This window comes from Pogona vitticeps, chromosome 5 (genome assembly GCF_051106095.1).
Source record: "Pogona vitticeps strain Pit_001003342236 chromosome 5, PviZW2.1, whole genome shotgun sequence".
NCBI classification, from domain to species: domain Eukaryota; kingdom Metazoa; phylum Chordata; class Lepidosauria; order Squamata; family Agamidae; genus Pogona; species Pogona vitticeps.
Genome location: NC_135787.1, coordinates 54,929,776 through 54,952,768, shown reverse-complemented (window position 1 = coordinate 54,952,768; position 22,993 = coordinate 54,929,776). Strand labels below are relative to the sequence as shown.

The window sequence follows — 22,993 nt, the reverse complement described above, 5'->3', positions numbered from 1 at the left end:
ACTGGGGGATTGGAACTGGTAAAACCAATCCTTAAATATCTCACTTATCTTAAAAGCCCTGTTAGAGTCATTATGAGTTAGTTTCAACTGGATGGCACAGAACACGCACAGACCACATTTCAAAAATGAGTTCTGAAATTGTGACCTGCATAATTTTGTGATAAGGAATGTCTTGCTTCTAAGGTATCATTAATTATCAACATTTATACACATGAATGGATGATGAAGGGAAACTACAGTTCCTCACAGGACGCTAACTTATCACTAAAAATAAAAACCACATTACTTGAAGATACCAAGCCATAACTAAAGAAAACGGTCTCACCCATCCTATTAAACTGATCTCAATGGCCACAAGAACCTCTACAACTAGAATTCAAAGAGGCTTTGGACAGAATAAAATAAAATTAATATACACTGAGATTCTTCCCCTGACACCATGTATTTATGAACAACTGTAGCATTCAGTCCTTGAACTAGACTTATGTTATGACTTTTGTGTGTTGTGGGAGTTAGTTGGAGGGCTGGCCTTATTATCAGTAAAAGATCATATTTCTTTATGGCTCAGGGTTTGTTACAACAAAAATTATGAGAAACTAGTGGCATTTTAAAGACCAATATAAACTTTCATGGACTACAACCAACTTCATCAAATACACAGAGTATTGTCTTCATTGGTCAATATTTAAACAAATGCTTGGTGTCAAACGGATACAGTTGGCAAATATTTACAGACATGCTTGATGGCAGACAGATGCAGGGAAACTGAAGAGCAAATGTACACACGTTTATAGGCAGTAACATAGAAATCCCTGCATAGAAAAGTAAAGCATGTATGATGATAAACCTTTCTCCAATTCAAGTTACAAGAGACAGAGTTTATTTTATAAAGTCCAGACCAATTCTTCTGTGCAAGATATCATTTCATTAACTATCTCAAAAAGCAACTTCCTAAAATGAATGTCCAGTATTGTAAACAACAGTCCCTTTGTGAACAGGATGACTAGGGAGTGTGTGAGGGTTCGTTTGGAAGGGCTGTTTGCTCCCCAATAAATGGACGAGACGGTGGAGGTAGTTCAAATGGTTCAGTATTTATTCCTGTATTAACACCAACCGGATTTCCCCCTACAAAGGGGTTCAGGGATTCTTGCAAAACATGGCTTGGTTTCAACGGAGTCCACAAACTATTTACAAATGGGTTCGTCGTCTCTGGGTTCCAGGGACCTGTTGTAGGCGGCACAGATCCCAGCCCAGGGTCCAATGCTTCTTCTAAAGAAATTAGCGGTAATGTCTCTTCATCTCCGCTCCAGCCATCCCAGGATGACCCATCTCCTCCATCCGCACCCCAGGGGCTGGGTAACCCCCCAGCTTCCTCAGTTCGGCGATATGCCATTGCTTCTTTCTCTCCAACTCTCGTGCAACGGCTTCTCTCTCTTCACGCAGCTTTCTCCTCCACTCCTTAGCCTCCGTTTCCCCCCAATAAGAAGGGCGGGGTTTTAGTCCCAACTGCCGACGTTTCTCGGCTTCTTCATGAGGAACCCGGACCTGTTCCCACTTATGGGTCCAGGGGTCCTCCATCCACACCCATTACCAACCTCCTGGTATATCCCTCGGCTTCTCCCTTATACTGTATCTCCTACCCCAGCCTCAATCTCCACCCCCCGGTTTCCCGCCAGAACTCGTCCCGGTTCCCAGGTGATTTTTAACTCCTTCATGACCTCCTCCAAATCATGGGTGTCTACCCCCTTGTTCAGGGTAAGGGATCCGACGCTTTCCTTCCCCCAATCAGGGGTCTCCACACCTTTCTCTTCCCGTCGCGGTGGGGATGGTGGGGGGGATGTCTGGGTGTGATGGGTACTCTTCGGGGGCGACGGCACTCCTATCATTGCCTCCATCTTGGGAGCCTCACAGAGTGGTAATTGATTTATCCAACATTCTTTTTAGACTCTGAATCACAGGAGCCAACAAACTTGTGGGGCCATTTACTGATTTCATAAAAGAATGCTATGGGGAGACCCCATGCTAGCAAAAGGAACTATTGGCACAATTCTTCCTTCCATCCCTGATCTTGCTGTTCCTGACCACATCCCATCAGAGTACTGAATGAAATCCATCACAAGGTTTTTTTAAGGCACTTCAGTTCCTGTCCGACCATACAGAGAGAGCATTTGATTAGCTTTCTTTGCACCAATAATATGGGGATTGTATCCTGGCATCAACACAATGCCAATCTGAAACTAGTACCAACAGAATCAAAATGTGTAAAAACAACACACCTTCTTTTCTAAGTCTTTTTTTAAAAATACCACTGTCAGGTAGTGGTATATTTTTTGCATACTCTGCTCCAGAGCAAGATCTACTAATGTGGACTAGAGAACTGTATTATTCTTTGTTGATCCTGGTGTGTGCAATGTGATCATGTTTCCTTATGGGAATTTTTCTGGAGGCTAGTCTTCAACCTTCTACATCCCATGGAGGGGTAAAGCAAGGAGAGGTAAGGGAGGAGACAGCAAAGCAGGAGGGGACAGGGTAGAGAGGGACTGATATCCCCTTTTGCCTATGTTAGGAATGAGACATCAGGGAACCATTCTGGATGTGCGTGGACAAGTGCCACTGCTTTCTGAAGTGCCTTGAAAACCAATGCATCACAGAAACACCAGCAAAAAAGTACTCTCCATGTACAATATATAGATGTAAATGAATCAGTGGGAATTTGATGAGAGAACTCCTCCATAGGTTTCATTGCTTCAATGGGCTTACTGTGCTAAACAACAGAATTTTGGCCACTTTGGCTGTTGTGTTGAAGGTGTATATTTTGATGGAGGGGGGGGACTGATGATTTTTCTTTCTCATGCACTGTTGCCTGCTTTTGGGATAGATTCTCTGCTGCCCTTTCTCTGGTTTTTTTTTTTCTTTTTCTTCTTTGTAGGGTTTCCAGAGTGCCAGAAACATAACTGGGAAACCAAAAGTGAAAGCACCTGAAAGAAGCACAAGTCCACAAATATGTGTTTTAAATTTATAAAAATGAGAGAAGACAGAGCAAATAATAAAAAAAAATTGTAGAAGTTAACAATATGGTCAAAATTAACAAATGCAGCAGAAACTCTACTCACAGCACAACAGTGATAGTGGGGATCTCACAGTAACATCAATAATACACTGTTTATGTAATATTTAAGTACTTTATGATTTTTATGACTTGAGACAGGTCACAGATGAAGCAATGTAGAATGACAAAATCAAATTGGTACAGGCAGCCATATAGGCAATTGGTACAGGCCACACAATAAAGACAATATAATAAGTATCTTTCTACTCTCCTTTCACTTGTCCATATACCAATCAAAAGTTCTGTGGAAGGTACAATTACGAGCAAGATTATTCTATAAGTATCTATCTGTTAACCTGTAATCATACATAAAATTTCTATACCTTTGATTTTTATTAGTTAATGATTTTTTAGTCTGTTAGATTTTTTTTAATTTTTAGAGCAACCTATCGTGTTGAACAGAAATATTGACTATTTCAGGCTTCGATAATTTCATATTAACAGTTATAGTCTCATCAAGGGAAAAAAAAACAATGAATCATAGATCACTTTACTTGCTTAGCTGCTTTGATTCCCAGGCTTATGATTACCATGACAGCTCAAGTGAGAACTCCTAGCATAAAAGCACTGAGCTTTTTACATATTAGTGAAATAAAATCTCTCTGTAGCACATTTGACTCTTATCTTGGCTGAGGAAAGTGCCTCTCAGAAGACTCTCTATGAAAGTTCTGAAGTGGCAAATTGAAAAGGAAAAAAAAAAGAATGGTAATCATAAATCTTAATGATTGAGTATTAATTTCTTTATAAGAGTTGTTGAAACAGTATAGCATACAGTAAGTAATTAAAATAAACAAATATATTTCTACAATCTAAAAGAAAAAAAAGATGTAAAAAGTCATGTAATCACACATGTATCACAGAAGATTCTGAAATAAAAGGTTTCTCTGTATGGGAGACATAGCTTGCAAAGCAACATCACTGGGCTGGACCAACAACCAAGCTGGATTGCATTGGTTTTTTATGGAGCAATTCAGCTTCAGTATCATTTGTTTATTTGGGTTTATGTGGGTTCTGCAATATTATATTGCAGCGCTGAGTGCAACTGTTTAAGGCTTCTGGTCACTGCATTCCATTTTCCCTGAACTGCCTCAAGAGTCATCCAGCATTCTGAACCCAACAAGTATGCTTGGCCTTCACTGAGCTTTCCATACCACCATTACCACTCTATCTGACTGTTTCAGTTTTGTTTTTGTGGGTTAGTGATTCTACTGTGACCTCCCTCCTTCCCTCTTTCTTTCTTTCTTTCTTTCTTTCTTTCTTTCTTTCTTTCTTTCTTTCTTTCTTTCTTTCTTTCTTTCTTTCTTTCTTTCTTTCAATTTTATCTACCTAAGTACAGGAAGATTTGAATCTTATTAGGATAATTGTACTCACTGGCAAATTGATTACATTACCTGCACTGTCAGCAAGTAAGTGGTTATAACACTAATAAAAACTGGCAGCTCAGTGTAAGCATTACATACATGTTGCACTGGACCAATATAAACCAAGGTTTTCACACAAATACAATAAGGGAGAGCTGGATTCTGCTATACTGTATGTCGGGTCAACTAGATTAAAGAGAAACTGAATACATGTTGAAAATTCATCTGCTACTTTCCTACAGACATTCTAATCATCACAGACCACTCCAAATGGGCCACATTACATACCCTGTTTGTGACATGTAAATATATTGTACATCAGTGGATAGATGTGAAGGAACCTTATGGTCCAGGCTACTCTGATAAATTAGCAACAGCCATTCCAGTGTGGCATGCTCGTTTCATTTGTGCATTGTCTCACAGACAAGGATGGATACTTCAACTGAACAAGTATGCTCTACTCGATCATATTATGTGCACTGAGCAAGTCATATTGAAATTGAAATCAAGATGGGATGAACCTGGTGATGGCATATACCAGAAGCACTATGGATGCACTTTTCCTATCATCCACACAGAATACTGGAGCAATTAGAGAATTGATACTGAGTGTATCTCTTTTAAAATATGGGCTCCTTCACTCCAATGGCTGCCTCCAAAAGGTGGAAGCAGAATTGAATTTATTATTATTACTATTATTTTAAAATATAGTGAAGAAAGGCATTTGAAACGGCAATTACAATTCATTCACAGAACTGTGTAAGTCACTTTAATCAGACAAGATCAGTATTTTTTAAAAGACAATCCCAGTAATAGGCTTCCTTCCCTTTTTTTCTCAAACATCTCCATCTCCTATTAGGCTCCAGTTCTTACATATAAAATCCACAGACCTATAATTCCAGAGGATGGGTTCACGTTTTAAAAGTTGCCTTTAATAAGTCTCCTCTTATTACAAAGCTATGTTTCTCCTTGCCACTTACAGAAACCTTTGAGAGACCTCTTTGCTAGAAAAAATGACCTTTCACAGTGCTTGCAAGTACTGTAATGAGTTCTCTTAGAGAGCACACTTATTGATCCTTTGGGCAACAGAATCCACCTTCAAAGAACAATACAACACTGTTGATATTTACTTTAAGTAAGTCTTGCTATGTTCAGTGAGTCTTGCTCTTACATAATTCGGTTTAAGATTGTAGCCTAACCAATTATTCTTTTTTCCGGTGTTATTTCATCTACTTTTCTAGATTCTATAGTTTGCAAACACTTGGTTAGGTTCAGTATCAAACATATCATTGCTGCTACTCATCTGTTTGCCTGGAATAGATGGAGCCACTGCAGATGGTGACAGCAGCCACGAAATTAAAAGACGCCTGCATCTTGGGAGGAAAGCGATGACAAACCTCGACAGAATCTTAAAAAGCAGAGACATCACCTTGCCAACAAAAGTCCGAATAGTCAAAGCTATGGTTTTTCCTGTAGTGATATATGGAAGTGCGAGCTGCACCATAAAGAAAGCTGACCGCAGAAGAATTGATGCCTTTGAATTGTGGTGCTGGAGGAGGCTCTTGAGAGTCCCCTGAACTGCAAGGAGAACAAACCTATCAATTCTAAAGGAAATCAAACCTGAGTGGTCACTGGAAGGACAGATCCTGAAGCTGAGGCTCCAATACTTTGGCCATCTCATGAAAAGAGAAGAATCCTTGGAAAAGACCTTGATGTTGGGAAAGTGTGAACAAGAAGAGAAGGGGACGACAGAGGACGAGATGGTTGGACAGTGTCACTGAAGCTACCAACAAGAATTTGACACAACTCCAGGAGGCAATGGAAGATAGGAGGGCCTGGCGTGCTCTGGTCCATGGGATCACGAAGAGTCGGACACGACTAAATGACTAGACGACAACAACAACACTTAGTAATCAAACCTTCTGTACATGTCTATCTCTTCCCTACAAAGCCTATTGTTTTGTGTCTCATACTGTATGTCTGAAATATGTCCCTGATTGATTTTTGCAACTTTTTCCAACTCCACTCTTAAGAAAGCTGCTAGAAACTGAATTTTAAGATGTCCTGTAAGCAATTCTCTGTGTAATGTTTGAACAGAAGACATCTCACCAGTCTCTATGGCCAGCATCTTCAGAGGACAGGAGTACGGATAGAGTTCATACTCCTGTCCTCTGAAGATGCTGGCCACAGAGACTGGCAAAACTTCAGGAAGAACAACCTTCAGAACACAGCCAAAGAGCCCGAAAAACCCACAACAACCATCGTAAACCGAACTGTTGATAAAGGTATGTGGGGATAAAATGCTCTCAGTCTTCCTTTCCCAGAGACCAATGGCCTTGACCCATTCCAATCTGGGTTTAGGCCGCACCATGGCACAGATGGCACTGGTCACCATGCTCAATGACCTTCAGAGGGAGACCAACAGAGGTGACATGTCCCTGCTGGTCCTCTTCAACCTCTCGGCGACCTTCAATACCATTGACCACAGTATCCACCTGGGGAAAGCTCTCTGGGATGGGAGTTGGTGGCTAGGCTTTGTCCTGGCTCCAGTCCTTTTTAGGGGAGGCCATCAGGGGTTTTGGAGCATTGTGTCACCAATATGAGGATGACAGCCAGCTCTATCTCTCCTTTCACCCTTCTGCAGTGGATGCCATCTCGTCCCTTGAATGCTGCCTGGACACCGTGCTGGGATGGATGAAATACAACAGACTGAGGCTGAACCCGGACAAGATGGAAGTCCTGCGAGTGGGTGCACCTAGTATCTGCAGTTTGGGGGCCTCCCTCTCCTTTGGGGGAGCTACTCTCTCCACTAAGGATGAGGCTCACATCTTGGCATACAGTGGAACCTCTACTTACAAACTTAATCCGTCCCAGAAGATGTTCGTTAGTTGAAACTTTCGTAAGTAGAAGCTCCATTTCCCATAGGAATGCACTGAAAACCATTTAATCCGTTCCGCCCGAAGAAAAAAATAACCCCAAAATAAAAAGAACACAGCAAGCCAGGTCGGAAAGCTTTTATTTAAGTATATAAATTGCATATTTTATGTACCACCCACTATGGGGTGGTACATAAACAGCACACTTTGCTTTTGCTTTGCCACAAGTTGGAAGCAACTTAATGGCACATAACAAGAACAACAAATATTTACAACAGCTTAAATGACTACCAGCCTGCTTCCAGCCACAATTTAAAGTGGTGGTTATACCACGTAGGACCAGGCTATTTGAAGGACAGCATTTTCTCGTATCAGCTGTCAAGGATTGAAGATCTTCAGGGGTGGCTCTTCCCTCAATCCTGTCACTATCACAGGAAAGTCTGCTAGGGACACAGGAGAACCCTATCTCCGTGGTTGCTTCCAGACAGAGATGGGCACGAACCAAACTACAAACCAGAAAAAACAATGAATCGGGCCGGTTCATAATTCAGTTCGTGACTCAGTTCAGGGATCCTGTTTTGCTGAAGTGAAATGGCAAATGTTTTTCCCCTTGGTGCTTCGTTTCGCCCCCTTCCCACTGCCACCATTACCTCCCTACCTGGCCCTGATGCCTCTGCTACTGCCGCCATCATCAGAGACATCAGGCCAGCTTCCCTTCCAGGAGCCCGGCCTGGTGCCTCTGTGCAGGCGCCCACCTCCCAGCTGATCAGAGTGTCCAGCAGGGGGTCAGGCACCTATGTAGAGGCAGCACCCCAGGCTCCTCTCGTCACTGTGCCAGTGGTCCTGCAACAGGAGTGGGTAGCCCCTCCCACACCAGGCATGAACTGAAAGCTGACAGGTGAACTGGTTCAGTTTTCTGGTTTTTCAGGTCCGTGCCCATCTCTACCTGCAGATACTGGAACTCGTTGCTAAAAGAAGTTACGTTCATTCCTTTTTGTATTCCTTCTGTCAACAGGCAGATATATATTTTTATTCAGGCAGGTTGTACACTATGTTCTTAATACAAAATCACTTTTAATCTACATTTTAGCATTTTCCAATAAATGAATAAATTACAAATATTTGTCATTACAAATCATGCTACATGGGTTGGGAACATGTGGCCCTCCATGAATCGTAGACCTGCAACTCCCATGAACTGCAGCCAGCCCAACCAATTGTGGAAGCTGCTGGGAGCTGCAGCTCGACACTTTCCTATCTCTGTTCTACAGCCATGACCAGCAGAAAGAAAAAAAAGAATTTTCAATACTGCGCAACTTCATGAGTATGCAACTAAGTTAACCTAAATTAAACCAGCACCTCTATCAATGTCAAACATCCTCTTTTTTCCCCATTAGGTCAAAAGCCATAAAACCCAGCATTTTTTTGCTTTGCCTATACAGGAGCTTTCCCTAACCTGATGCCTTCCACATACACTCCAGCTAGTGCAGTCCAGCCAAGCACAACTAAAAGTTCCATGCTGGGGAAAGCATGCTATATAGACTGGGTGCCAAGTGAACAGCTGCTTTTCACAACTTGCAGTATACTCAGTGCATCTACTCACATAGTAAAAATATTTTGCACAACTGTTATTCTGTGGAGATAAGCCTCCACTCACCACAGGCATATGGGATTCATAATACAGTATATCCTTTTGATACAATTTCAGAAATAAAATTAGATATAAGTGATCTTTGAAAAGATACATATAGAAAAGCTAGCTTAGGTTATACAGAGGGCCTATGTTCTAGAGAAGTCTATACATTTGACTCTTAATCTAATGTTGTCTTCTACAGTACTACATTCAAAGATCGGGTCATTCAAATGCAATTACATGTGGATCCAGAAGAAGATACAAAATCTAGAGCAATGTTAGTCAGACTAAGAGATGAGCTGCAGTTAGGAACACAGCTGGAGATAGGATCAGAGACCGCTAATACGCAGACCTGTTCACCATAATTACTGGTATTTCATTAGTAATTAAGGAATTAGCCTAGCTCTTGAAGTAAACACACTGTTCGATTAAACCAGAAACCGGCCCTCTCTCATGAGACATGATTGCATTAATTTTACAAGAATGATTCTGAAGAAGGAATAAGCAACTGCACACCTCCGAATGATGTTGGACTGCAACTCCCAACAGCACCAACAGCACATGTAACTGTACGAAATGAAATTGGACAACATCTGGAGAGCCAATTGCTTACCTCTGCTCAAAAGGAAAGACAGGCAGACTTCTGCCGAGCAGATTTTTGGAACTGCAGCTCCCACAACACCTAACCACTGGCCACAGTGACCCCAATTTCTTTGGTTTGCACCTGACCCTCACAGCTAGTGGTGAGGGCTTCTGGGAGATTTAGTCCAAGAACATATGGGGACCCAAGGTTGGAAACCACTGGAACAGAGTCAGGGTTAGTATTACATGTGATGTAAAGGTCCAATAATTAGACAGCTAACAAGAGTAAATCAAGCCAACAATCTTTCACAATGATTACTTTTCCACTACCATGTTAATGAAGCCACTCCAACCTTGTAATCATGCTAATAGGCATTATGGGAGTTATAGTCCAAAACATTGGGGAGGGCACTAGATTTAGGAATTTCACTTTAATTTGGGGGGGCTTTTTGTAACACATTTCTTAATCTTCTTGATATTTCTGGAGATTCTTTCTGTAGGCTGACACTAATCTAAACACATTACAAAACTAAAAAAAAACCTAATTCAGAAATAAGTGTGACTCCATTTAACATGTCTTCCTTCCAGACAAGTCTATTTGAGATTGCAGCCTCAAATCCTCATGGTTTTTCCTTTATTAATCCAGAAAACCAACTTATTTACTTATTTACCTCACACAAAAATATTATCAAGCATCTCTCATCAATCTACACAAAAGGTAAGGGCTTCTAAGAGAGAATGAAATCCTCTTATGTCTAGTATTAACAGCCCAAGGTCATATAAAACAGCCACCTGCAGTACTTAAGATGTCAGGCAGATAAAACATAGGAAAGCAGGGCATTCACCATCTGTATTTAAAAAGTCCAATAGACTGCAAACAAAAAAAACCCCACATTTTTTCACATAGTGACTTTTTTTACAGTGGGATAGAATAATACTTTCTGCCTTATCTGACATTTAACTGTTCTTTAAAGGCTATTTTTATAGATATCTAAACTCATTTTTCAGTTCAATCAGACATCTTCATTGACTGAGAAATAGGACTTATAAATAAACCTCACAAAAGCAAGCAAAAAGCTTTCTGGAGAGAGTTTCATCATTCTATGCTCTGACATTTTAAAAATATTGTGCAAAAGATCTTATAAATGGACACTTGGCAGCAACCTCAAAAGAACAGCCAGGTGCCTGTAGATTCCTTAACCTTTCTCAGCATCAAGTGAAAAGGGTTGCTTTTCCTCCAGATACTGCTTTGAAAATGCCACCTTTAACCTAGTTTAAAAGTACTGAAACTTCGCAAATATATAAATTGCATATTGTATATAGTCTAGAAAACCCCTCCAAGGAAGCCTGCCATGTCAATAGCTTGATTAATGGAGAATTCTTGTCCCAGAGGCAGGTATATTTAGTGAAATCCATGCTTTGGCTTGATAGGCCAGCAGCCACAGCCTGAGTGATACAAGGAAAGGCACCAGAAAATGTGGCTGAAGTTGCTGGATCAATCACTGGATTGAGCCATAACTTGTTAATGCAGAATGGCATATCTGTGTCTTCTTTTACCAAGTTCAACATAAGGGTCTGTGATTCCTACCAAAATAGAACTGGCTTAGTCTGCTCTGCTTTATTAATGGTGTCAGTCTGTAGAGTGCAAACACCAACTTTCATAAAATAATTGGGTACTCACTCTGAACCAAAGTTTCTGGAAAGAGGATGTGACTCACCATCTTAACACTACAGTACAATATATGAAAGTCTGATCTGGTTCATTATCCAATCTCAGCCATTGACTTATTTTAGGGGTGAACAAAGGGCTGCCCTCCAGATTTCATGAGGCTGTAACTCTTAATTCTGTCCTAGCTTGCACAGGTAATAACAGAGGAACAGAAAGGAGATAAATAAAAGGGTAAGTGTGTGGTCAATACAAAATAAAATGCAAATGCAAAAATAAGGGATACCTTTAGAGGCCACTAAAAAATCACCATACAACACACAAGCTTTTGTGGATCAAAAAACCCACTTCATCAGGTTTGTACCAGTCTGAACTTTAAGTCCAAAGGTTCTTGACAAGATGGAATTCACCAGGCAAGTGATAGTCTACAGAAATAGTGCAGTTGTGAATCACTACGCTGTTTTCTCTACATACCAACTACACCTGGAACATACAAAATAAACCTGGCACGGTAGGTAGGTAGGTAGGTAGGTAGGTAGGTAGGTAGGTAGGTAGGTAGGTAGGTAGGTAGGTAGGTAGGTAGGTAGGTAGGTAGGTAGGTAGGTAGGTAGGTACTCGATACCTGGCAGAACGCCTTCTCCCACCTAGATCTACTCAAGTCACTTGCCAGAGCCAGGAAAGACGGCTGAGGGGCCTGACACCGAGAGAGGCCCGAAAAGAAAGAACAAGAATTTGGGCTTTCTCGGCGGTGGCCCTTCAACTTTGGAACAGCTTGCCGCCAGGGATCTGCCTGGCACCCTCACTGGGTGTCTTTAAGAGTCAATTAAAAACTTGGCTCTTTAGGCAGGCCTTCCCTCCCGCCAATTCTTGATTGTATTTTCTTGTTTTTGTTATTGTAGTTTTTAATTGTTGTTTTTATTTGTTTAATGTTGTGAGCCACCCTGAGTAGACTTTTGTCTAGAAGGGTGGGATATAAATCCAATAATAAATAAATAAATCAAAATAAATAAAATATTTCTATCTCGCCTTTCTCCCCAAAAGTAACCAAGGGGGCTTATATCTTTAAAACAGTATTTAAAAGCTAAAAACAGTAAGCATAGCAATACAGTGGTGCCTCGCATAACGGGCGCCCTGTTTAACGACAAATCCGCATAGCAACACTGTTTTTGCGATCACTTTTGCGATCGCATAACAATGTTTCCTGTGGGGGGAAATCACTTTGCGATGATCGGTAAGCCGTTTCGCTTACTGATTTTCGCATAGTGGTGATTTTCCCCGAGCTGATCGGCGGTTCCAAAATGGCCACCGGGTAAAACAGGGACGGATTCCTAGTTTACCGGGTGCCCAAAATGGCCGCCGTATGGAGGATTTTCGCTTAAAAGGTAAGTTTTAAGCCCATAGGAATGCACTGAAGGAGTTTCAATGCATTCCTATGGGCTTTTTAAATCCGCATAGCGACGAATCCATATAGCGACGATTTTGGCTGCACGGATTATCGTCACTATGTGGGGCACCACTGTATATGTATGTACACACACACACAATAAGTTTAAAATGCATTTAAATTTCTAAAAATAGTTCTATAGTCACCTCAGGGGAGTGAGGGAAGCATATGGTCCACTCCTGTTCACGTATATTTAGGAATAAGCCCCACTGTGTTCACTGAGCAGAACTATTATCTTAAATTGTCAGGTGATGCAAGTTACTAGTTCTATCCACCCAAGTTACTAGTTCTATCCACCCAACTAGTAACCCAAGTTACTAGTTCTATCCACTAGTCTTCTAATATGAGGCTGCCTGTCCAGACTGACTATTCACATTTCTTTGCTCTACTGACAGTGCTTTCTTCAACACATTTGTGTCCACAAACAGCCTCCATTTGGTTAAGTATAGCCATAAAGGCCAAATAGCAAAGAAGATTCCATGTGTCATTGCATCCCATTAAACAATAAATGTCAACAATAAAAACTCAGTAACAAAACAGTACACTCTTCAAGGACCCTGGTATCCACTGCATCAATATTGCGCTGATTCACTTATCCACAGTCTGAAAATAGTAAAAATATTAAATGAAAACACCTACAAATAGCATTTTCAAGATGTAATTTTTAGACTGTCCACTAGATGGAACCAAACAGTACATTATATAGGTACTGTAAGCTACCATACCACCATTTCACCTAGTCTTAACGGTTTGATGCAACTTCCTTCCACATGAATGCTGCAAAACTCGGAGATGGATTGGCTGGTGAGGCAGGAAGACAGGTGCTCATTCGTTCGTTCGTTCAGTCATGTCCGATTCTTCGTGACCCCATGGACCAGAGCACGCCAGGCCTTCCTATCTTCCACTGCCTCCCGGAGTTGGGTCAGGTTCATGTTGGTTGCTTCGGTGACACTGTCCAACCATCTCATCCTCTGTTGTCCCCGTCTCCTCTTGCCTTCACACTTTCCCAACATCAGGGTCTTTTCCAGGGAGTCTTCTCTTCTCATCAGATGTCCAAAGTATTGGGTTCTCAGCTTCAGGATCTGTCCTTCCAGTGAGCACTCAGGGTTGATTTCCTTTAGAATTGCTAGGTTTGTTCTCCTTGCAGTCCAGGGGACTCTCAAGACAGGTGCTAACATAAGCCAAACTGTCTCCTGGGAGAAGTTTCCCACCTCCTGCCCTTCCTGCTTTCTAGCCAGCTCCTTCCTCAACACTGGAATGAGAGAAGATTTCAACTTGGCTCTTACTTATAGAGGCCCAATTGAGATTAAAAAAATTACAGTACAGGGGAGTCCTGGGTCCAACAGACTGTTAGCCATAATCCGTGCTTTTCAGTATCGGGGGGGCGCTTGGAACCCCATGGATACACGGGTCCTACTGTATGTCCTGACACACCTTCCAAGGTAGCATTCATTACAATGAATACCAACTGAATCTGTGTTAATAGACTGAGTCATGACATTACATATATGCAGAGCTGAAAAAGTGCATGGACAATAATATGCTGACATGTGAAGCATTTACTGTTCAGTCACTGCATGTAAACTTTTTTTTCCAGCCAACCTCTCTGTACATAATACCATTCTTTACACTGTCTTGTTTTTCCCTTCCCACCACCACATTTACTTTATACATCAACAGAAGGATGCTGAAGGCAGTGGAATGTGTTAAAGTGGCAGCATGATTCTGGAGAGACTGCAGGAGTATTACAGATTGAAGCTCACCAGCCCCAACAGATCTCCAGCAAAACTGTTTGCCAACCTTGTCCCTTGGACATAATTTGGAAACAAAAGAGGCAGTGTTTTAAAAATTTGACTGAACTATGCTAAAGCTTTTCTAACAAGATAATGCAATTTTCTAGCCCATGGCTAAACAGTTGAGCACTGGGGTGACAAAAAGGTCATATTGCTTACACTCTGAAGGTAATATGAGAGGAATGCATAAGAATTGCTTCCCACATCAGACCTGTTCTTACAAGTTGTCGTCTTTTTAAAAATATATATATACACTCTCATTTGGGAGTGGCTGTCATAACAGACAAATGGCCCAAAATGGCATTCACTGCTTCTAGAAAGCTATCCATGTGCATTCAGTGAAACAGATCAATTATGCTGCTGCTTTTGTCTGATGCTAAAATGTATTACAACCTTGATGCTGAAGTTAAAGAGACATATTCTGCAGTCATTTCCAATGTTTTGTCATCAGTGTTATCTTTCCAGGTTTACCCCTCCTTAACTACTCAATGTCTTAGCTGAAAGATCACTTTCACAGAGAGAATGTAATGAATACTACATGTAATTACAGAGAATGAAATGTTTATAAAATCACAACAACCCTGTCTCTTCAGCACCATAATAAATAGCACATGAAAGTAATGTTAGCACATTGTCTCTCACATCTGACATACTTTCCTTCAACCCTGTAAATAGCTCCACGAAAAATGATTACAAGCCTGTCTGTCCAAATACATCTATGCCAGTCGTTTATGACAGATTAACAACTTTAAGTAAAATCTGACAAACTTGTAACTGATTTTTTGGCACAAGGCCCTAGACATAGATTGCCAGCTACAACCAAACAGGTGAAGGCCAAAGTTGGTGCTATGCAGGAGTTGTATGCTCTCCATAGCCTTTCACTTTTCAAAATCCAGGAGAAACATTTATCTTCTGCCCCCTACCAATTTCTTTAAATGGTATCTAACAAGAGATGGAGTGGCTTTTGAGAAATTACTATAGGTGTGAAGGGACTCTTCTCCCTCTGCTACACTGCTTTTGAAGAAGGAAGATGCAGGACATTACAGAGATGGAACTCTGACATAATAGTCCAGATAATCTTCAGAAATCCCTTCTACTAAAAAGACAGCCCTATTTAATACCTACATTATGCAGGCATGCTTTTCCCAACTGGGTGATGTCCAGATACACTGGACTGAAACTCTAATCACCCTCTCAGCCAACATGGGTAATATATCTGGAGAGCCAGGATAGATGGCATAAATTGTATTTCTTTTTTCCCCTAGACACAGAGATACATAACCCAAGCACTTCTAATGACCTTTCAAAACCAGATTGTCAGCTGTGTTAAATGGAAATGCCAGAAGTTTATATATGAATAAACCTTTACACTGTGGAGAAAGAGCTAAGTTTTAGGGGTGCAATATGAATTCATATGCAAAACAAGTTTCCCTCTAACAGCCTCCCCTTAGCAGCCCTTCTACAATCCTTCCTACCAGCATGCTGCATCAGCACCTAAATGTGCAAAGTGCTTAATGATTTTTTTCCTCGCTTGTCCTCATAACATCCTGAAAGAAAGGCTTTCCTGCTCTGAACCACTATTTCATAATGGGGAAATAGTTCATTTTCCGTTTACAACAAGAATTGGCATAGCTTAATAGAGATCCCAAACAACAGTAATTCTCTATAAAAGTTCACGACAATAATTCTCTACAAAAGTTCACAGAGTTGTTGAACCTGCAAATTTGCTTCCTTGCTTTGCTTTCACACAGTACCATGTTTACAAGCTGCTGGCAATACATGCTGAAGAGAAAATTCTGCAACCAAAATGCTCAGCTGTTTAAGATTTCATAAGTCACATAGGTATCAAAAAGCTGTGATTTATGACCCTGTTTGAGTTTGTTCTTCCTGCCCATTTCCTATATCATATCAGCAGAGAGAGTTTTCACCCACACAGCTGGAATTGCACTTATTACCTCTCATGATCAGTGCTCTATCCATGTGTATAACACATTAGTGAGGATGTTGTTTTTTCAAAGAACTACTAGTAAACTAATTTCATGCCACACTGCTTCAAAAGAACACAGTTTACTATTAAACAATTATTTTTTAAAAACAGGATTCTAGTGCTGGATACCTATTTACACATGCCATCTCCAGCCCAACAATGAGCAGTCCATTGTTCAGGTAGATCCCACTGTATGGAATTGCAGCTACAAAAATCATGGTTTTCTCCAGAGAAAACTCAAAGTATAATCATTTTCCATAGGCAGGGCTTGAAAAATGCACTCGTCCACTCATCTGTGAAGAGTGAAAAATGCTGCTTGATGAGTCACAGCTCCCTCCCTCTCTGCCTCCTTCCCCTCCGCCTCTCTCTCTCTCTCTCTCTCTCTCTCTAATCCTGCAGTCCTCCCCTCCCCCCTCCCATTGAAAAAGGAAAAGTGCCCTCTTCTCGTGAGAAGAGAGTTTGAGAGGTATATATATAGCTCTGCAGGATAATGTAGAATAGGCCCATGCTGGAGAATATGGAGATTCCATGCTCCCGATTTCAACCAAACGGGGACACATCCTGGGGTGGGAGGGAACCATGGCTCCTTAAGAGGCCGGGCGCTTTTGCTTTCAGTTTTATTGTTGCTGGAGACATTCAAAAGAAAGGCATTCAAAATACAAGCTTCATGACCCCACAAACACACAGGTAATAAAGCAACCCAAGTCTGAGGGTATAAATCAGTGATTCCCAATCCCAATAAATTACAAGGCTATAATCCACTCAAGCTCACTAGTGAAATTTTTGACTGACTGGTGAGACATTCTAAAATTTTTCAAGCCCTGTCCATATGCTTTGTAGAACACACAGAATTAATCAGGCTTTTAATCCTGATTCATGTGCTCTGCTACATTTACAGATTAGCACATAGTAGGCAAGACGCAAGCCTAAGGCCAAATCCCAGTAATTCAGCCTTTGCTCTCCACCACATGGGGGTCTCAGCAGTTTCTCTTTACTACAATGACAAAGGATGTTTTACATGTAATTTTCATCAGAAATGGATTTCCTTATTTGCTTCAGCTGGGAGCTCATAAAATATTCCTTTAACAGTGCTACCCTACATACAGTAATCTCTCTGGTTGGGTTTACACAGAACAAAAGCCAACAGCACTAAGCACTTCCTCAGGGAAAATCTTGGAGAGCAGCCATCACTTAGTCAAAGAGCACATGTTTTGCATGCAGAAAGTCTCATGTCCAATCCTCATGACCTGCACATATAAGGTTCATATATTGAACATGCCTCCAAGAGGCCTAGGCCATTTCACATTGTTTGGGAAGAGGTCAATGTTCCCTCTAAGCTGTGCAGCCATGCAGTGCTGCATTGGTTCTGCATAGCCAAACCAATGTTACTGCCCATTTTTTCTGGTCACGGCCAGAACCTCAAATGTGCAAGGCAGCACCGCCGTCCAGCACTACGATAAAATTAGAGGGAACATTGGAAGAAGGGTGAAAATATTTTAATGCAGGAAATGGCATGCACTTTTTAAAATTTGTAGAACTCATCACAGTCAGACACCTGTGGCCAATAGCCTTGCTGAACATACTCTCTAATATTCAACCCCACTGGGCGGGCTGTGCCTCTAGCGCATACAGCTTCACCCTTGTGTGCGCACGTGACACAACTGGAACCTAATGTGATCACTGTGTGGAGGAGGAAGACAGCTGCGCAGAGGGAAGAGGAGTTGTGCGTGCGCACGTGCCCAGCTTGGCGGGAACCTTGACCTTGCTTCTTCTTTCCCTTGTAGGACCTAATAACACATGGTAGGAACAACTACTGCCAAAAAAAACCATCAAACCAGTGCCAGCAAGATGGAGTAATGATATGGCTCAGCAGAAGGCAATTTTCTTATATATTTTTTTAATCTGCAGGAATATAGCTTTTTCTTCTCAAGAAAGATCATATTTTGGATGCTACAAAGATGTCTTCAAGCTCTCTACTATACTAGTGTATACAGGAAAAGTGTTTTCTTCTAGATGACGGATGCTCTCAAGGAAGGAAGGAATCAGTCCTAGCAACTTTTGTGTGGAAAATCAAGTTTATACAAACTGACAGCAAAAAGGAACCCCCACGTGTTGACTTCCATGCTTAAACTCTTCTGTCAGTAAGAAGAGTACAGAAGCTGATGTGCATGAAGGATTTGTACGACCAAAGCCACTGGCTCATGTGAATGAAGCCTGGAAAAGTTCTATAAATTCCAAGATTTAGACATTTCAGATATTTCAGAAAGTTAGCTTGTAGACTTCATTACTGTACACAAAAGCCTGAAAATTCACACAATCTTTAAAAAGGCCTATAAGTCAAAGGACAAAAAAGTACCTCTACAAAACATTTTAACCCTATTATTACCAAGCTCATGTTCTCTGTGTTAACATTTGTTCTTTGTTATCTTAATAGTCTCAATTGCTCCAAGCAATTAAAATATTCAGTTGATAGAAAGAACTTGCCACCCCTGGCATTTCAGGAAGAACAGTTTACTGCAAATGGAATTCTCCACCAGTCAGAGTTAAAGCAGTCATGGGCCATCCAACAGCTGCAGTTAACATGGTAGTTACTACACTCCCATAAATGTTGTGTCTATATATTATGCTTCTCTATGTTATTATATTTTCTGTGTATATTGGCTTATACCATCTGAGTTTATTCTCAGTAATGAACAATTTGCCCATTCCTGTTGTAGTTTTAACAGACAATCTTTCACTGATCCTAATTTAAGGTAATGATTTAAGACAACCTTTAAACTTCATTCAATTTCTTCAGACTTTAGTTAGCCAGAGGTCAATTTGGAAAGACTTAGAGCAGGGGGTCAGGGAACTTTTTTACCTTTTACCCCCTAAAAAATTTATATACGCCGACATTAACCCCTTGATTTGAAAGGAAGGATCTCGGTCATGCGCAGCCAGTCGAGCACCGCTGCTGCAGCCTCGCCACCCGCACCTGGGCTGCCACCTCCTCCTCCTCCTCCGCCTGGCAGGGCTGCGCTCAGTCCTTGGCCCTGTGGGGGCGGCTCCCTTTCTCCGCTGGTGGGAGGCTCCTGGGCGGCCATCGAAGAGCAGCAGGTGGCTCGCCTGCCTGGGGCGTCCAATGCTGCCCCCTGCTCTGGCACCGGCTCCAGAGCTGCTCGCCGGGACAGCCACATCAGGCCTCTGCTGCACAGAGGGCAAGAGGCTCCACCAGGCCCAGCTGGTCACCATGGAGGCGCCACCGAAGGAAGCTGCACAGCAGGGTGAGCGCCGCTGCCACCCGACGGGCTCCTCCACTGCCACCCGACGGGGCATGGGGCAGCAACGGCGTTCCAGCGCTGGGAGGCTCAGCCTGGCCCAGGACACTGTCGAGGCTCAACCGCCCCCTCCTCCACGATCCATCTCTCCAGGCACTGGAATGAGAGGCTTCTCCTGGCCGGGATGCTCTGACCACTCTCCCCGGCCTCGCTCTCCTCCATAGCCAGCCCCACCAGCGCTGCTCAGCTGCCATATGTCGCCAACCGGGGCCCGTCGTCAGCCACCGTGGCTCAGTTGCAGCTGGACCAGGGAAGGGGAGGGCGGGAAGGGAGCTAACGGGCAGCCGGGGACCCCCCTCCGGGCAGAGGAGGAGGAGGAGGAGGAGGGAAGGGGATTAGGGTCATGTCCTCATTACCCCCAGGATTTTCATTTTTACCCCATTTGGGGTAATTTACCCCTGTTCCCTGACCACTGACTTAGAGAAAAGAAACTGATGCTGTTCAAAGCACTCTCAAAACTTGGGCCCCTAAATGCATTTCTAGAGGGGGAGAATTCAGAAGTGTTCGATCTGAGCTAAAGGCAGCCCAGAGATGGGACACTTATTAAGAGTACTTACCAATAGCAGTTAAATATTGTGTTATGTGGATTGTATGTGCCTGGGTCAGAACTTTGCCACTAAGTTAAAAAATAAAAACATGTCCTATCACCTAATAATTATTGTGAAGGAAGCTATGTCCAGCTCATGCGTAAACAGTGAAGGACAGCTAAGAGGATGCACAAAGTGTGCATGCACTACCAATGCTGCTTCGTTCAAGAAGGAACACTTGTCATTTTAATCAATAGTATCACAAACATGTATGATAGTTTAAAAAGTCAACATCCTTCTTTGGCTTTAGATATGGTTGCTACCTATTCGACTGGCTGTGTTCCTATGCCTTTAGCAGCAAACCAACACATAGAAATATAATGGCGAAGCTTTCCCTGGCTTAGAAATAAGGAGCAACTGTTTAATTTCTCTGTGTCACAAGGTGCAAGACTAGTCACAAAGAAGAGACAACAACCCTACCAAAGGTTCATTAAGCATCACAGAATTCATGCTCAGGATAAATTAACGTCATGAACCTTATTCAGTTCAGCACAATTTTAAAAATGTTATCAGACAGGCAAGATAAACATGCCTAAAGCTTTGCAAGGACCCACTCTAAAACAGCCTCTGAGCTGCAATCCTATAGTATACACATTTTGCATTTATTTCTTAGACAAAGTTTCACATAATTCAGTCAGACTTATTTCTGAGTAAGAACACATCACTAACCTAAAAGGGCACATCCGTAAGCATGCCAAAACAGGATCTGCTGGGCTACAAATCCCTGGCATGCTGAGAGCACACACGTGGGTGAGGTGACCTGGTTTAAATGAGACACCAGGGCAAAGCCCTAGTTAGTGCCCATGCTTAAAAGAGCACCTCGCCTCACAATAATTAAAGTGAAAAGTTTTGCACTATGTCTCCAGTGTATCTGTAACGAATTATTGGGAGTAAAACAAGACGGATAACGAAATGTATTCTGAATTAACAGACGCTGAGAATTGCCTCTGCAAATGACATGAAAGGGACAGCTGACCCTCAGCTCTCCTAAGAAGGAAGTACGCCTCCCTCTCAGTCAACTTTTAACACCTCCAATTACGCCGGGACTTAAGGGAGGTTGCAGGGGAGACTTAAAATCTCAACGAGGGCCGCTCCTTCTGCCCCCCTCCCATCCCAGACATTTGGGGCCTGTTAAGGGCAACGTCCTGCCCTTAATCGTGTCAGTGGGGTCGCATGGAGGCGGGCAGCGTTCCGGAAGGAAGGGAGGGAGGGCTGCCTCCACCAGCGCCGCCTGCTCGCCTGCCTGCCTCAGAGGCACAGCCGGGCGGTTTCCAGCCCCGTTCCTAGACGGCGAGGAGGCGCCCCTGGGTGGCGAGAGCCCCCGCCTCGGAAGCCGCTCGCCAGCGTCCCCTTCCCAGGCCTTGCCAACGCCACAGGCCGCAGCCTGGGCAGTGGCAGTCGCGGCAGCAGCCCAAGCCGCCCCCTCCTGGCCCGACCCCGGCGGAGCAGGAGAGAAGGAGGGCTCCGGCTCCGTCGGCGGCGCTCGAGGTGGGAGGGGGCGGGAGTGCCGGCAAGTGGTCCGTGCGGCAGCACCCCACCTCCCCCCTCCCAGCACACGCACACACACATACAGGCGCGCGCACAAACCACACACATTCACACACACACACACACGCCCCTCTCTCTCTTCCGCCACCAGCTCCGAATCAGCGACTCACCCGAATCCGGCCGCCCGGGCTGGGCTCCTCCGCGCGGGGCGCGAGCGACGACCAGAGCAGCAGCAACCCCAGGAAGGAGCCGAGCAGCAGCACCGCGCGCAAAAGGAAGCCCAGCTTCAGCCGCATCCTCCTCGCAGCCCCCTCCCCCCGGCCTGGCCAGCTCCCCTCAGCCGCTGCCGCCGCCTCTCCACCGGCCTTCCCGCTACTGCTCCCCCCCTTCCCGGCGCCTGCTGTTGTTGCTCCTTCACTTGCGCCGAGTGGAGCTCTGTGAGAAGGTTCCCCTTTCTTTCCCGCCTCCTTTTGCTGCTGCTGCTGCGGCGGCGGCGGCGGCGGCTGCCGCCTCTTCTTCTCCCTCTCCTTCTTTCTCTGGCAGGCGCCTGGCGCGGAGCCCCGCTCTTGCTCTGGCTCCCCTCCCCTCCAGCTTCACTTCTTCTCCGCCAGCCTTCCTCAATCTTTTCTAGCCGCTGCCGCTGCTGCCCGTCTCTCCTCTCTCGACTCCTGCTGCTCGCTGCAATACCTCCGGGCAAACCCACAAACTTTTTTTTCCCCTTAAAAAAAAAAGGATTCTGCCCTTCTCGGGCTGCCGCTCTCCCTTGACTCTCTTGTTTTGCCCCTTCCCTCTCACTCGTGGTCTCTGTCTGTCTGTCTGTCTGTATATATATGTCTTGCTCTCCTTTCCTTGCTAATCTTTAAGGGCGGCTTGCTCAAAACGAAGCAGGAAGTCACCTCCAGAAGCAAAGGCTCCACGTGGCTGATTTACAGCCCAAAGTGGTGTTTTCGATTGTGACTCCATCAGAGGCAGCTTTCCACCTTTCCCCCTCCTCCTCTCTTGGCATGTCCTCTTGCGGAGGTAGATTTGTAAGAATAAACCTCGCAGGAGCTATGTAAATAGCAGGCTGCTGCTGCTAGCTTTGGCAAGGTGGGAAGAAGGATCAACGGCTTTGCCTGCTTTCCTGGTCCCTCTCTTTGTCTTGGCTTGG

At 43.5% G+C, this 22,993-nt stretch overlaps 1 protein-coding gene across 2 annotated transcripts in view; it reads right to left on the bottom strand.

The window, feature by feature from the left end:
- Positions 1–22,434, bottom strand: part of GALNT7 (polypeptide N-acetylgalactosaminyltransferase 7) — a 65,306-nt gene extending 42,872 nt beyond the window's left edge. Inside the window, exon 1 of one of the 2 annotated variants that reach the window (XM_073001452.2) lies at positions 22,014–22,434. In XM_073001452.2, the coding sequence (XP_072857553.2) occupies positions 22,014–22,139 (126 nt within the window). In that variant the 5' untranslated portion in view covers positions 22,140–22,434. The remainder of the gene's footprint in view (positions 1–22,013) is intronic. The other variant, XM_020802119.3, reaches the window with a different exon arrangement.
- Positions 22,435–22,993: the final 559 nt, after the last annotated feature.